We start from the raw sequence: 16,458 nt of genomic DNA on the forward strand, positions 1-16,458 counted from the left end.
TCACAAAAATAAATAAATCATACAGTAAAATGAAAGTGGGAAAGAGAGAGCTGCAGAGGGAGCTGCAGAGAGATGCAGAGAGAGATACAGAGAGAGCTACAGAGAGCTACAGAGAGATACAGAGAAAGATACAGAGAGATACAGAGAAAGATACAGAGAGAGCTGCAGAGAGCTGCAGAACGATACAGAGAGAGACACACAGAGAGAGCTGCAGAGAGAGCTACAGAGAGCTACGGAGAGAGCTACAGAGAGCTACAGAGAGAGTGTGTTGCTGTCAGACATCATATAGTAAAATGAAAGAGAGAGATCGAGGGAGAGAGAGAGAGAGAGAGAGGGAGAGAGAGAGAGAGAGAGAGAGAGAGAGAGAGAGAGCTGCAGAATGAGTTGCTGTCAGATATCCTCTAAAAATGTAATGCATACTGAGAGAATAGAGGAGTAGGATGACACCTCTAATAATCTAATACATACTGTGGTAGGATGATATCCTGTAATAATCTAATACATACTGTGGTAGGATGATATCCTGTAATAATCTAATACATACTGTGGTAGGATGATATCCTGTAATAATCTAATACATACTGTGGTAGGATGATATCCTGTAATAATCTAATACATACTGTGGTAGGATGATATCCTGTAATAATCTAATACATACTGTGGTAGGATGATATCCTGTAATAATCTAATACATACTGTGGTAGGATGATATCCTGTAATAATCTAATACATACTGTGGTAGGATGATATCCTTTAATAATCTAATACATACTGTGGTAGGATGATATCCTGTAATAATCTAATACATACTGTGGGATGATGAGAAAGTAGACAAGGCCGAACAAGGCAGCTAGGATTAGAGAGAGGACAACAGCGCTGGAGAAGTACTCATCATGTAGCTGGTGGTACTGTCAGAGAAACCAGAGAGAGGGATGTCTCAGATATATGCAAAACAATGAATTATGCAGACATGGATGCAATGTCTATGAAAGAGTCCGATTCAAAAGTCATTTTACTCCTTATGTTGCAGAGTGTGCAGTTGTGTGTGTACATGTGTGTTGTAAGTGCAGTACAGTAACTCACCCTCTGCTCACGCTCAGAGCACTTGTACATGAGTGTAAGGAAGTTGAGGTCAGCTGTGTCCGACTCTGTCTGCCTCGCCTCGATCAGACGACCAATGTAGCGGTTGACCCGCGTGCCCGGGCTGGCCTGGCTCACGTTAGCTGACACCGAAGTCCGGTTCCGCAGTTTATCTGGAGCTGTCCGCAGGGCCCTCCGCTGTGGCACAGCATTGTGGGAAACGGAGTCCTGACTTAACTACGTTCAGAGGGTTTGATACCAGCTGTTCAAAACAATGGAGCTTGGAGGAAAAATACTACGGGGCTTTTACTGTCTATTGTTGAGGATCACTGCGGGGTAGAGAAAGTTTATATCTAACTGCATGTAGGTAGGGTTGTGATGATACCAGTATCGCAATATTTGATTTTCCATGTCAAAAAATAAAACACAAAGCAGAAGGTCTTTGGACCTTAAAAACCTACTTTAAGTCAAATATTCTGTGCTGTAGGTGTTTTTAAAGAAAAAAGACCCTGGAGGACAACATAATAATGTTTGTTTCAAACATTAGGGCTTTTTTACTCAATAAATTAAATCTACCTCATTGTTTTGTTTCCTTGCCACGATACGTTTGAGTATCACGTTACTGGTATTGTAACAACTCTATTTAGCAGGTATATCACAAACCATTCAACAACAATATTGACCATGGAGTAAGAAGAGATTTGTTCTAATTGTATTCAATTGGGCAATGAAACAAAGTCAATCATTGTGGTTGACTTGACTTCACATTCTCAATAACTGACATCAACTTAATAAATGCTTAACTTCACACAACAAACAAAAACCCATTGTTCCCTCTACAGTTAACATTCATTATTCCCTCTACAGTTAACATTCATTGTTCCCTCTACAGTTAACATTCATTGTTCCCTCTACAGTTAACATTCATTGTTCCCTCTACAGTTAACATTCATTGTTCCCTCTACAGTTCAGTTAACAGTCATTGTTCCCTCTACAGTTAACATTCATTATTCCCTCTACAGCTAACATTCATTGTTCCCTCTTCAGTTAACATTCATTGTTCCCTCTACAGTTCAGTTAACAGTCATAGTTCTCTCTACAGTTAACATTCATTATTCCCTCTACAGCTAACATGCATTGTTCCCTCTTCAGTTAACATTCATTGTTCCCTCTACAGTTCAGTTAACATTCATTGTTCCCTCTACAGTTAACATTCATTGTTCCCTCTACAGTACAGTTAACAGTGATAGTTCTCTCTACAGTTAACATTCATTGTTCACCCTTCAGTTAACATTCATTGTTCCCTCTTCAGTTAACAGTCATTGTTCCCTCTTCAGTTAACAGTCATTGTTCCCTCTTCAGTTAACAGTCATTGTTCCCTCTTCAGTTAACAGTCATTTTTCCCTCTACAGTTCAGTTAACATTCATTGTTCCACCAAGGTTGCCAGGTGTACGGTGTTTCCTCCGACACATTGGTGCGGCTGGCTTCTGGGTTGGATGCGCGCTGTGTTAAGAAGCAGTGCGGCTTGGTTGGGTTGTGTATCGGAGGATGCATGACTTTCAACCTTCGTCTCTCCCGAGCCTGTACGGGAGTACGGGCGATGAGACAAGATAGTAGCTACTAAAACAATTGGATACCACGAAATTGGGGAGAAAAAGGGCTAAAATAAAATAAAAAATAAAAAAATAAAAACATTCATTGTTCCCTCTACAGTTCAGTTAACATTCATTGTTCCCTCTACAGTTCAGTTAACATGCATTGTTCCCTCTACAGTTAACATTCATTGTTCCCTCTAAAGTTCAGTTAACTTTTTATGGCTGCAGGGGCAGCATTGAGTAGCTTGGATGAAAGGTGCCCATATCAAACGGCCTGCTCCTCAGTCATAGTTGCTAATATTTGCATAGTATGATTAGTATTGGATAGAAAACAGTCTGGCGTTTCTAAAACTGTTTGAATGATGTCTGTGAGTATAACAGACGTCATATTGGCAGGCAAAATCCTGAGTTGAAATCAAAACAGGAAGTCAGAAATCTGAGCTTGTATGTATTCACCAGAGTCCCCAATGAAATCCCCTTGAAATATGAATAATGTTGCACTGCCTAGGGGTTCCAGGAGATGTCAACCATCAATATAAATTTTAATGAGGCTTCTATGTTGTTGTGGGAGTGAATGAGAGCAGAATATATCAGATTTTTATTTTATTTTTATTTCACCTTTATTTAACCAGGTAGGCTAGTTGAGAACAAGTTCTCATTTACAACTGCGACCTGTCCATCAAGCAGCCATTTTGTGATCGCGCTTTTTCCTCATGGTAGTCACTTGCGTTCCATTGCTCATGAAGACAAGAAGGAATACTCCGGTTGGAACTTTATTGAAGCTCTAAACATCCTAGTGATTGATTCTGTACTTATTTTGAAATGTTTCTTCAACCGGTAATATCACTTTTTGAAGTTTTTGTCCGATATAACGCTGACCAGAATTTGCGTTTGGATATGTATACCAAACGCGCTAACAAAAGAAGGTATTTGGACATAAATAACGGACATTTTCGAACAAAACAAACATTTATTGTGGACCTGGAATTCCCGGAGTGCTTTCTGATGTATATCATCAAAGGTAAGGGAATATTTATCATGTCATTTTTTGTTTATGTTGACGCCATCTTTGCGGCTGTGGTGTTTTTACTTTTGAGCGCTGTCTCAGATTATTGGATGGTGTTCGGCGGTCGTCGTCACCGTCCTACTAGCCACCACCGATCCCTTTTTCGTTTGTCTGTTTGTTTTGTCTTATTAGTTTCACCTGTGTTCTGTTGTATGGCTTAATGAGCTTCCCTATTTTAAGTCCGTGTACCCGCCCTTGTTTTGTGCAGGATTGTCTTTATGTTACGTGTGTGCGTTTTAGGTAGAGGTGGATATATTTTCAGAACATGGCACCCTGTGTTTTTATGGTAGTCACTTTGTTGTCCGCGCCCTGTGTTGTTGGGTTTCTCATTTTTGTGTGCAGTATTAAAGAGCACTTTTCACAACTGGAACTCTCTGCGCCTGATTCCTTCACCCACCTAGTCCCGCGTGACAGTTGAATGATGTGGCTATGCAAAATTACTTGATGTTTTTGGAACTAGTGAATCTAACGCGCCAATGTAAATTCTGATTTTTCTATATAAATATGAACTTTATCAAACAAAATATGCATGTATTGTGTAACATGAAGTCCTATGAGTGTCTTCTGATGAAGATAATTCAAGGTTAGTGAATAATTTTATCTTTATTTCTGATTTTTGTGAATGCAATATTTTGCTGGAAAATGGCTGTGCTTATTGTGGTTTGGTGGAGACCAAACATAATCGTTTGTAGTGCTTTCGCTGAAAAGCTTATTTGAAATCGGACACTTTGGTGAGATTAACAACGAGAATAGCTTTAAAATGATATAAGACACATGTATGTTTTAGGAATTGTAATTATGAGATTTCTGTGGTTTGAATTTGGCGCCCTCTATTTTCACTGGTAGTTGTCATATCGATCCCGGTATCAGGATTGTAGCCATAACAGGTTAACAGTCATTGTTCCCTCTACAGTTAAAATTCATTGTTCCCTCTACAGTTCAGTTAACAGTCATAGTTCTCTCTACAGCTAACATTCATTGTTCCCTCTACAGTTAAGTTAAACATTCATTGTTCCCTCTACAGTTAACATGTATTGTTCCCTCTACAGTTAAGTTAACGTTCATTGTTCCCTCTACAGTTAACATTCATTATTCCCTCTACAGTTAACATTCATTGTTCCCTCTACAGTTCAGTTAACAGTCATTGTTCCCTCTACAGTTAACATTCACCGTTCCCTCTTCAGTTAACATTTATTGTTCCCTCTTCAGTTAACATTTATTGTTCTCTCTACAGTTCAGTTAACAGTCATTGTTCCCTCTACAGTTAACATTCATTGTTCCCTCTACAGTTAACATGCATTATTCCTTCTACAGTTAACATTCATTATTCCCTCTACAGCTAACATTTGTTCTCTGACCCAATTAAACACCCTTTTTCTTAAGTGTCCATAGGAAGTAAATATCATTATTATGTGGGGCAGCAGAGCAGAAGCAGTGATTTAACACCAGAGAGAAGGAGGATGCATCCCAGATGGCACCCTATTCCCTTCATAGTGAATGTAGGGAATAGGGTGCCATTTGGGACGTTGCCTGAGTGAGTCTTCCTGGATGAAGGCAGAAAGCCATTGAGCTGTACCACAGTATCACAGTATCACAGTGTGAGAGCCAGTGGGTGGGCAAGGAGAGGCTGGAGAGAGTGGCTTCATAATGGGGTTAGGGGGGTGACAGAGTGAATGACGAATGTTGCAGAAGGTTAACACACACCCCATTGACTTCATCCTCATCATCCTTCATCCTTTAACACCTCTCGCTTTTGTTGGTTGTTTCGGAGGTGTGTGTGCATTCATTATACTAATGAGTATTTATATGTCTATGTTAAAAGCCGTATTTCTCTCTCTCTAGTCTCTCTCTTCAGTTTCCCCCTCTATCTCCCACTGTAATATATTCCCCAGAGGATGTGAACTTCTACATATGACCCAATCGTTTGGAGATGGTCTGGGGAGCATAGGACAGTCATCACATCATACACCCACACCTGCTCTGAGCGCACTCATCCTTTCTCTCCTTCCTCCTCTCCTGTCACCCTCTATTTCTCTCTCTCTATTTCTCTCCCCAAGTCTGTATCATTTCCAACAACCTGGAGAGAGAGTTTGTGTGTGGCCTGAATCCTAATCTTTCATTCTGTGTCGAGTATATTTACACTTTGTCATTTTCCTCTCCTATGTATTGTCTTGTCTATGTCTACATGTTTTCATCCAGGGTTATTACGAAGCAAATGGAAACAGTTTTAAACTGTTAGAGATGATCGCATGAACTTTACATAGTCACAGCTCTATGACATATTACATGAGTGTAACCACATATAGGTAGGTGAGTGTACCAAGTTTCATGCTTTTATCTGAAAGTGCAATATTCATTTGGTTCTCCTCCCTTTTCCACACACATCCACACAGACCCAGGCATCTGCATTTAAATACCCTGAGCATCTGCATTTCAATACCCTGATTATCTGCATTTCAATTACTTGAGCATCTGCATTTCAATACCTTGAGCATCTGCATTTAAATACCCTGACCATCTGCATTTAAATACCCTGACCATCTGCATTTAAATACCCTGGCCATCTGCATTTAAATACCCTGTCCATCTGCATTTAAATAACCTGTCCATCTGCATTTAAATACCCTGAGCATCTGCATTTAAATACCCTGAGCATCTGCATTTAAATACCCTGAGCATCTGCATTTAAATACCCTGACCATCTGCATTTAAATACCCTGAGCATCTGCATTTAAATACCCTGAGCCAGAGTTGAACTGTAGCCAGACCTCAGGATTTCTTCACAAGAATAGCAGGTCAAGTAAACACACTGACACTTAGCCAGATTACCACAGGATTTGAAAGTAAGCTGATGAAGGTCAACTAAGTCTAGGTGGCTGGGACTCCTCATCGAGGACACACACACACATTCCCCCACACACACATGCACGCTCGCACACACTTGCACGCACACACACACACGTGTGTGCTATGTCAACACACACATGCGCATACAACGCCTCTCCCTGTTTCTACATTCCCTAACACAACACACACTCATGTACACACAAAAACACATTTCATGTATACACACACATACAACTTCTCTGTCTCTACACTCCCTTACATAACACACAGACAGAAAGCCCTTACCTTGTCACCATCCTCACAGTTCATGGCGTTTGAGAAAGGTATCTCGGCCTTGAACATCTTCCTACAGTGCATGAGCTGCACCAGCAAGTAGCACACCGTCTTAAACTTCATCTTTTTGGCAGGTTTTATATCCGAGAGAATCAATCCTGGGAATATCTGTCAACAAACAAGCAGTGAGAGCAGGTGTTAAGATACACACTATGATACAGGAGATACACTTCAGTAGATATGGTTTCAACCCAGATTACAGAACACAAACACAGACACAAACACACAACTGTGGCGTCTCCTCTCTCTTAGATGAAGTAGAGTTGTCGGTGCGTCTATTAAGAGGATTAACCAAAGCTGTGTCTTAAATGGCACCCTATTTCCTATTTAGTGCACTTGTTGAAACGTGGTGGACTTCATGGAGAGTCATTTGGGCCACAACCTTAGTCAAGGGTCCCACCACTCACAGAGGAGGAGAGTAGAAAAAGACAGGGTGGTTGAACAGCCCTCTGAGACACTGTGACACTGCTGTAAAGGTTCATGTAAGGATCCACATACATACACTTTTACATCATGTGAAACCTGGTGGATAACAGTGCACAATTGCTAAAGAAAAGTTGTGCACTCATCTCTCCTTCCTTGTAGATTTATTAGCCAACGCTTCGGCTGAAGAGCCTTGACTGTTTCATTTATCTTCCGCTAGTCAGCAGTCTCAGCACCTCACCAGACTGTGCATTGTTCATTTCTTTACAGTGTACCATTGGAATAGCCAAGCAGCATATAATAAATACACAGGCGTCAGGCATCCGGAAGTCAGATCCTCTCTCCAGACCTAATCAAATCTGCAAGACGAGGGTAGGGTAGGAGAAGGAGATAGCAGGAGAGGAGATAGATAGATCACGACGAACAGTCTTGTGCTGACGTTGCTTACAGAGGCAGTTTGGAACTCCGTAGTGAGTGTTGCCACAGAGAACAGACCATCTTTACGCGCTTCAGCACTCGGCGGTCCCGTTCTGTGAGCTTGTGTGGCCTACCACTTCGTGGCTGAGCCGTTGTTGCTCCTAGATGTTTCCACTACACAATAACAGCACTTACAGAACATCAGCGAGACTGTAAGGGAACCCATCTCATCTGAACAACCCTACCAACGTGAGGGAGTGACAACTCAATGAAAACGTACCAAACACTTTCTAGTATACACACAGCATATGGAACATGTAGGCCTACACTACTACAGCACTAAAGTACTGTCTTTCCAGACCTAATAGGATGAAAATGCAGGCTAATGAGAGGTTAAGTCTTTTATAAATCTGGATGTAAAATTGACTATCCATCCTAACTTCTGGCAGTCTTACTGCATCTGTCCATGTGCAGTATGCCAAAGTTATGTGCAGTTCATGTATGTATTTCCAAGTATTTCCAATGTTATTTTGAGTACTGTATATCCAAGCATGTTCAAGTATGTCCCATACTGTGTTTCCTAGTCCAACTAAGAATGCTAGTATAATAATTTAGTAATAATTTGGTGGTTGCTTATATTTGTCCTATTTCACAAATGTACGTGTGATTTAGAAATATATTTTTTGCATATCCCAACTCCCCCTGAGACACCCTCAGACAGTGTGGTCACGGCCAGGGTCAGTCATTATCAGTGGCAACCTTAGAGCAATTAGGGTTAAGTGCCTTGCTCAAGGGCAAATCGACAGATGTTTCACCTTGTCGGCTCAGGGATTACAACAATCGACCTTTCGGTTACTGGCCCAATGCTCTAACCGCTAGGCTACCTGCCGCCCAAAATGCGAGTTCCCATACCGGGAGTTGAACCCGGGCTGCCTGGGTAAAAACCAGGAATCCTAATGGCTAGACTACTGCGAGTAGGCTTACTTCATGTTCCACAGATGTCATCACTGAACCTAAGTTAACTACTAAGACCAAATGAGATATGTGTCCTAAAATGTGTCTATTTTTACTTTGCTTCATAATGTAAACACACACAAACACTCATCCTCACACACACATACACACACCTCTAATCCTACACACACATACACACTCCCATGCAGGAGATCTCACATAGTGTACACACACACACACACACATGCACGCACCCAGACACACACACATACACACACACACACACACACACACACACACACACACACACACACACACACACACACACACACACACACAAACACACACACGTATGCAGACACAAACACACCTTCCGTCGGTGAGTTGGCACAATGAAGAAAGTCTCGATCTGGTGTTTGAGGAGGAAGGCATTTCTCTCATGACCGTTGCCTGGTTCAACCTCATAGTCTCCATTCAGGGAGTCCAGGGTCGCCTTGGTGATGTGGACCTTCCTGGTGGAGAAGGACAAACACAAACAGTCAGCCTCATGTGGTTCTACCTACTGTCGTTGTGCTTTAGAGCAAGGCACTTAACCCCTAATTGCTCCAGAGGTGCTGCTCACAGTCTGTGTTGTGTGTGAAGTTGTTGTGTGTGATGTTGGGACAGTAGATTTTGGCATGGTGGTAACTGGTACTAACCCAGGCAGTCCCCCTGCCTCCATCACGTTGGCCAGTGTGACATCGTTGGACCACACGTCATACTGCCACTTTCTCAGTCCCAGGACCCCACACAGAACCCGGCCCGTGTGGAGACCCACACGCATGTTCAGATTCACCTCGGTGGCCTCCGCTACCGACCTGCAGGTGCACGAGGAGAGTAATTACAATATTAAAACATTGATACTGTGTGTATGTGTGTGTGATTGTGTGTGTATATGTGTGTGTGTGCGTACGTACGTGTGTACCTGCCTGCCAGCCAAGTGCCAAGTCCCTAAGTGTGCCTGCATTCATGTGTGTGTGAGTGTGTGCATACGAGTAGATGTTTGTGTGTACTATAGCATTCCTGTATACAAATAATTTATTGCCTTAGCAGGCAATGTCATAAATTCCACAAATGTTATTCTTCCATGATAAATGGTGCTGCTCCTCTTCACCTAATAATATAGAAAGGCCAGACAGCTGAGTTCCAACCTCCCTCCCTCCCTCTCTCTCTCTCTCTCTCTCTCTCTCTCTCTCTCTGGAGGAAAAAGTACATGTTCTGGGGAGATAAGCCAGAAGGACAAAATGGTTGCTACTCCGGATTCTAAATTATTTTTTACTTTTTTTTTATTAATGTAAGAGTGCAGACAGAGGAAAATTCCACCCATATGGAGGGAGCAGGGTGAGATTTAAGAGCAATCTTTAGACTCTAAAATAAACAGGGCAAAATGCTATACTAGTCACCAATAGGAATATAAATGAATATGCATATGAACTACCGTTAACAGAGAAAGGCATGTGTTTTCATTGTGCATTGTAGCTCTATGTGTCTGTGTATAGTCCTATATTGTCTGTTTATGAATACTGACATCCTTTGTGGCCTTGTGCACATAGAGCCATATAAGACCAAATCCATGGCCATGCATTTAATACGGGATGGGATAAAGCTTTTTGAAGTGTTGAGCTCTTTCTTCTTTCTCCAAATTGTGCAGGACATGCAAATGAGACAAACACTTTCACGCTTCATAAGGAAGCATCCAAATACATTTCCATTCCCGCGCCCTCAAATGAGATTCCACTCTCCACTCTATCTGCAGTCTTGGCATGTATTCATAGCAGCCATTGACAATCCCACTAAGGAATCCTTCAGCCTGGACTCACTTGAACCACTGTGGTTTAGATGAGAAGAATAGAGAATAGCAAAAATATCCCCAGTCTTCAGTTGGGCCTTTATCCTTGGTCAAACCAAATGAATCAATATAATGGCTGAAAGCCATGCAGCAGGCTCATTCCATAGAGCCATACAGAGCTATGTGATATGGTGTCCATCACAACTCAATGTGTCTGTACCTAGGGCTGTGGCAGTCACAAAATGTTGGTCTCATGGTAATTGACCGTTAATTATGTAAACACATTTAGCATCCTCCAGGCTTCCACACACAGCCTACAAGACACTGATGCAGACCTCTGGAACAGCTACATTTTTAAAGTCTAATAAACCCATGTAATACAGCCTACACCATCACAATCACAATAACCTGTCTATTTTAGACAGGTCTAAAGAAGCATGATATGAAGAAAATGTAGTCTATTTCTGTAACGGTTTTCCTCCTCTTCTGATGACGAGTATGAAGGATCGGACCAATGCGCAGCGTGGTAAGTGTTCATGTTATTTTATTGGAACAGAAACACTAAACAAAATAACAAAGAGAGTGAAACGAAAATGAAACAGTCCTGTAAGGTGCAGCAACACAAAACAAAAAAACATAGAACAAAAACATAGAATGCCCACCCAAACTCACGTCCTGACCAAACTAAAATAGAGACATAAAAAAGGAACTAAGGTCAGGATGTGACAATTTCAGAAGAACAGAATCTCTGAGTTGTCCTTATGTTAGGTCCTGATCTGGCTATGCCAAATGGTCGTGTGCTACACTAGTTCATTTAGCAGACAGGTGACGTGTTAACCATGGACGACCCATACAACCTGGGACATCACATCACATCAGCCTGGGACCTGGCCAAGAACAGGACGTCATGGAGAGACAAAGGTGCAAGCAATGACTGAGTGAGTGTTTACCAGAAACCTATAGACTCACGTGATGGTGTCGATCATGTCCAGGCCCATCTCCACGCAGCAGTGAGCGTGGTCAGTCTTGGGCTGGGTCAGACCTGACACACAGTAGTAACAGTCTCCCAGGATCTTTATACGCCTACAGTGGTTCTCCTGTCAATCAGAGACAGAGACGGGGTAGAGAGAGAGAGAGAGAGAGAGAGAGAGAGAGAGAGAGAGAGAGAGAGGGCTATATAAAGCAGGCAGACAGGCATCGAGGCATTCAGTTACTGTTCGATTGAATGTTGTAATGGGCAAAACGAGTGACTTAAGCAACTTTGAGCGTGGTATGATTGTCAGTGCCAGGTGCGCCGGTTCCAGTATCTGAGTCGGCCAGCCTCCTGGGCTTTTCACACACGACAGTGTCTAGCTTTTACAGAGAATGGTGCGACAAACAAAAAACATCCAGCCGGTGGACGTCCTTTGGACAAAAACAGCTCTTTGATGAGAGGTTGAAGGAGAATTGCAAGAATCGTGTAAGCTAACAGGCAGGCCACAAACAGGCAAATAACGGAGAGGTACAGTGGTGTGCAGAACGTCATCTCTGAACGCACAACTCGTCGATCCTTGTCACGGATGGGCTATTGCAGCAGACGACAACACCGGGTTCCACTCCTATCAGCTAAAAACAAGAAGCGGCTCCAGTGTGCATGCGATCACCAACACTGGACAACTGAGGAGTGGAAAAACATTGCCTGGTCCGACAAATCCCGGTTCCTGTTGTGTCATGCAGATGGCAGAGTCAGGATGTGGCGTAAGCAGCATGAGTCCATGGCTCCATCCTGCCTGGTGTCAACGGTACAGGCTGCTGGCAGTGGTGTAATGGTTGCTCAATTGAAACCAATTCAGCAACGTTTCCATACCCCAAATAATTCAGGCAGTTCTGGAGGCAAAGGGGAGTCCGATCCGGTACTATGTGGGTGTACCTAATAAACTGGCCACTGTGTATACCCATAAGCTTTCTAATATTCAGAGCAGTATGCCAGACCTACGATGTTAGATTGCCTGGTGCCCACTATCTCATATTCAACCCCTCCCTATCTAATATCCATTCCCCTAAGCCAGTGGATCTCAATCCTGGTCCTGGGGATCCAAAGGGGTGCACATTTTTTTTTTCTTCCCCAAGCACTACACAGCTAATTCAAATGATCAACTCATCATCAGGCTTTGAGGTTTGAATCAGGTGTGTAGTTCACCCATTTGGGTCCCCAGGACCAGGATTAAGACCCACTGCAAGCCATTCAGGGAACATGCTGTATGTTAACATACTGTATGAAAATCTGTGCATCTGAATTGGGTCTTATATCCATATACAATATGCACTAATGTGCAAATACACTATGACCTATCCGGTCCCACTTTAAACAGAGTACAATTTATAAAGGCTTTATATAGCATACATAAAGGCTTCATAAGCACCTTATATATGCTTCACAAATCTTCTATAAGCACATGTCATACTAGATGGTCTCTAAATATACATATGTCATAATCTATAAATGGTCTATAAACATACATGTGTCACATTTTGCAATTCATTCTACAGTTAGAATTGTTAAGTCCTTATGCCTTTCATTTCATGTGTTAAGAACCTTGAAATGCATGTGTTGTATCAACGTGCTATATAAATACAATTTGATTTCATGTTGTGCTTTATACACCCTTTGTAGAGTATCCCATATGCTTATAGATGATTTGTGAAGCATTTATGTAGTGCTTATGAATCCTTTATGTATGCTATATAAAGCCTTTATAAGTTGTACTTAATTTATAGGGGTACTGCACATTCGGTAGGCTACTGTGCGTGATGTACACACTAATGTGAACATACAGTATATTGCATCATGTTCTGCACAGCACACAATTCTTATATATTTCTTACTTTTTTTTAGGTAGTTTCTTAAAACTGAATTGTTGATTAAGGGCTTGTAAGTAAGCATTTCACTGTAAAGTGTAATGCCTGTTGTATTCGGCGCATGTGACAAATAACATTTGATTTGATTTTATATAAAAAGTAATTCAATGAAAACAGATAAAAACAGTCCCCACTCCAACAAGTACCATCAATGTAGTATAATGTAGGCTACTGTGTGTGAAGTACACGCTAACGTGAACATACAGTTTATTGCAAGATGTACTGTACAGTACAATTCCAACTTAAATGAGGAAATGCTTCTAAGCGCAGAACCACAAGAGTCCCCACTCCATCATATCATATGATCAATGTTGTAGACGTTTGTTGGTGAGTCACACCGCCTGGCTGCCTGCCTGGCTGCCTGGCATGATGTGAAGCTGTGCTCTGTTCTGGGATGAAAGGTGCGGTGGAAGTCTAACCCATCATTAAGGATCTGTGAACCACAGACATCACTGTGAGCTAGCTGAACTAAGGGTGGGGGCTGGGCTGCTATGGGGCAATACAATATCCCAGCTCCCATTGTTTTTCCATGGAAGGGATGTGATCGTGGGCTGAGCAGAGCATGTGAACAAAAAAAACTCAGAAGAAGAACGTGGAGATGGAAGCTCTATTTCTAACATTCATGTCTATTTGTGTTGAATGAGGGAGAGCGAGAGAGCGAGAGAGCGAGAGAGACAGACAGATAGACAGACAGACAGACAGACAGACAGACAGACAGACAGACAGAGAAAGCCCCTTGAATTGAATTGAATTGAGAGAGCTTGTTAGCTGCGTAAAATATGGTTTTACTTTCCATAATTGTACCTACAGGTTACACACGCTTTGTTATCGCTCAGTGGCACTGAGGCATATTTCTTTCAAGTCAGATATTGTCTTAAAAGATAAACATAAAAAAAGGAAATTCTGTGTTTTGATATGAGCTTAACAGCAATAATGAATGATGAAAATAATGTGGAAAAACTCTGATTCGTCTAACGGACAAAATCATCATTCATCATAAATCAAATCACATTATATTTGTCACATGCGCCGAACACAACTGGTGTAGACTTGACCGTGAAATGCTTACTACAAGCCCTTTCCCAAAACTTCCCTTTGGAGTTTGGAGTGTGACTGTTTGAGGTTGTGGACAGGTGTCTTTTATACTGATAACAAGTTCAAACAGGTGCCATTAATACAGGTAACGAGTGGAGGACAGAGGAGCCTCTAAAAGAAGAAGTTACAGGTCTGTGAGAGCCAGAAGTTTTGCTTGTTTGTAGGTGACCAAATACTTATTTTCCACCATATTTTGTCAATAAATTTATTAAAAATCCTACAATGTGATTTTCTGGATTTTTTTCTCTCATTTTGTCATAGTTGAAGTGTACCTTTGATGAAAATTACAGGCCTCTCTCATCTTTTTAAGTGGGAGAACTTGCACAATTGGTGGCTGACTAAATACTTTTTTGCCCCACTGTGTGTGTGTGTGTGTGTGTGTGTGTGTGTGTGTGTGTGTGTGTAAGTGTATGGGTAGAGTCCAGTGAGTGTGCATAGAGTCAGTGCAAAAAAGGGTCAATGCAAATAGTCCGGGTAGACATTATCAGTCCCGAGATCCTAGCAAAAATCAGCTTTTCATTTATCTGACTTATATTTCGACAATTAAGTGTTTTACCATGATCTTTTCAGGACAACCAGTAGAACACAAAATCATTTGACAAAACCAGTTGCATTCATGAGTTTTATTGACAAATGTAAATTTAAAAAAGGTAAGTCGTAGCAAAAACCTGATCAAAAGGAATTTATATGAACTCTGTAATTAGAGAAATGTTTTGCTCACTGGGAAATTAATATCCAACTAGTCAGCGTTAACTGTGTGGAGTTTGGAGTTTGACAACAACTATGTGAGCTTATTACAGAGTTATAGACACTATGTCCTGGGATTACCAATAATCTTCTATTTAGAAGAAGCCCTTACCTTCTAACAACTGTTGTGAGCATCTTAGAGAAAAACATGTTTTTCTCCTTCGGGATCCGCCCTTGCCTGACAAACACAGCTCTAGCTCGGCCCCGTTAATCAAACATACTAATGGTTGGTATCTATGGATGCAGAAGAACTAGACAAATTGCGTGTTTGAGCTACAACAGAAGTCTGTAGCTCAAACACACAATGTTTAAAAAGGGTTAGAAGTACAAAATGCACCAGCAATACGGTGGGACTCATTGGGTTAACTGTTAAGAAGCCTTTTGGTCCAAGACTTGGTGCTCTGGTACTGCTTGCCATGCGGTAACAGAGTGAACAGTCCTTGGCTTTGGGTGGCTGGGGTCTTCGGCAGTTTTTCGGCCTTCCTCTGACAACGTGTGTTCCTCATATCCAGGTGGGAGAGGCCAGTGTGGAGTGCAATAAAGATAGCGTCATCTGTGGATCTGTTGGGGCGGTATGCGAGTTGCAATAGGCGATAGTCATTTAGACAGGTTACTTTGTCGTTCTTGGGCACAGGGACTACAGTGGTCTCTTGACCACATAACCTGTCAAGGCAAAACTAGGTCTTAGCTATCTAATCATAACCAATGAGATGGGAGACACGTAGCCTCACTTCTGAGAAGACAGTAGTATTGATTAAAGAATCGAACAACAGAAAGAACAAATAGAAAAACGTACACCATCAACCCTCCAAAGCCCAAAACTAATCTCAGCTTACTAGCCAGACCCAACTAGGTAGAATGAACAGTGTAACCTAAATCAAATAGACACAAAAATAGTTTGGAACATGTACTGAAACCTCTGAAACTTCAGAGGAGAGCAAGTGTATTGGGCTCTATTTGAGGCCTCGAGCTATTTCACTAGGTCTTTACAGCTGTGCGACTGCAGAAACAACAGAGGCTATACATTTTCATTAGAACTTCTGAGACTCCACTTCACTTCCTCTGTTCCATCGGGCCCCTACACACACATTTCAAATAGACAGCTTAGCTGTGCCAAAGGAGCAAGCCACAGAGTTAAGCCACCTGCGTTAAGGACGTGCGTGCCAGCTGTTCA

General features: G+C 41.8%; 1 protein-coding gene across 2 annotated transcripts in view; it reads right to left on the reverse strand.

Annotated features, from left to right (window-relative positions):
* The window catches only part of LOC115114521 (adenylate cyclase type 1-like), a 52,797-nt gene that overhangs the window by 8,196 nt on the left and 28,143 nt on the right, over window positions 1-16,458 (reverse strand). Inside the window, exons 5-10 of one of the 2 annotated variants that reach the window (XM_065013464.1) lie at window positions 11,514-11,641; window positions 9,415-9,573; window positions 9,087-9,228; window positions 6,875-7,030; window positions 1,084-1,278; window positions 811-908 (exon numbers count right to left, since the gene is read on the reverse strand). In XM_065013464.1, coding sequence (XP_064869536.1) covers window positions 811-908; window positions 1,084-1,278; window positions 6,875-7,030; window positions 9,087-9,228; window positions 9,415-9,573; window positions 11,514-11,641 — 878 coding nt within the window. Of the gene's footprint in view, window positions 1-810; window positions 909-1,083; window positions 1,318-6,874; window positions 7,031-9,086; window positions 9,229-9,414; window positions 9,574-11,513; window positions 11,642-16,458 lie in introns of both variants that reach the window. The other variant, XM_065013463.1, reaches the window with a different exon arrangement.

The sequence above is a fragment of the Oncorhynchus nerka genome, linkage group LG9b (genome assembly GCF_034236695.1).
Source record: "Oncorhynchus nerka isolate Pitt River linkage group LG9b, Oner_Uvic_2.0, whole genome shotgun sequence".
Taxonomy (NCBI): domain Eukaryota; kingdom Metazoa; phylum Chordata; class Actinopteri; order Salmoniformes; family Salmonidae; genus Oncorhynchus; species Oncorhynchus nerka.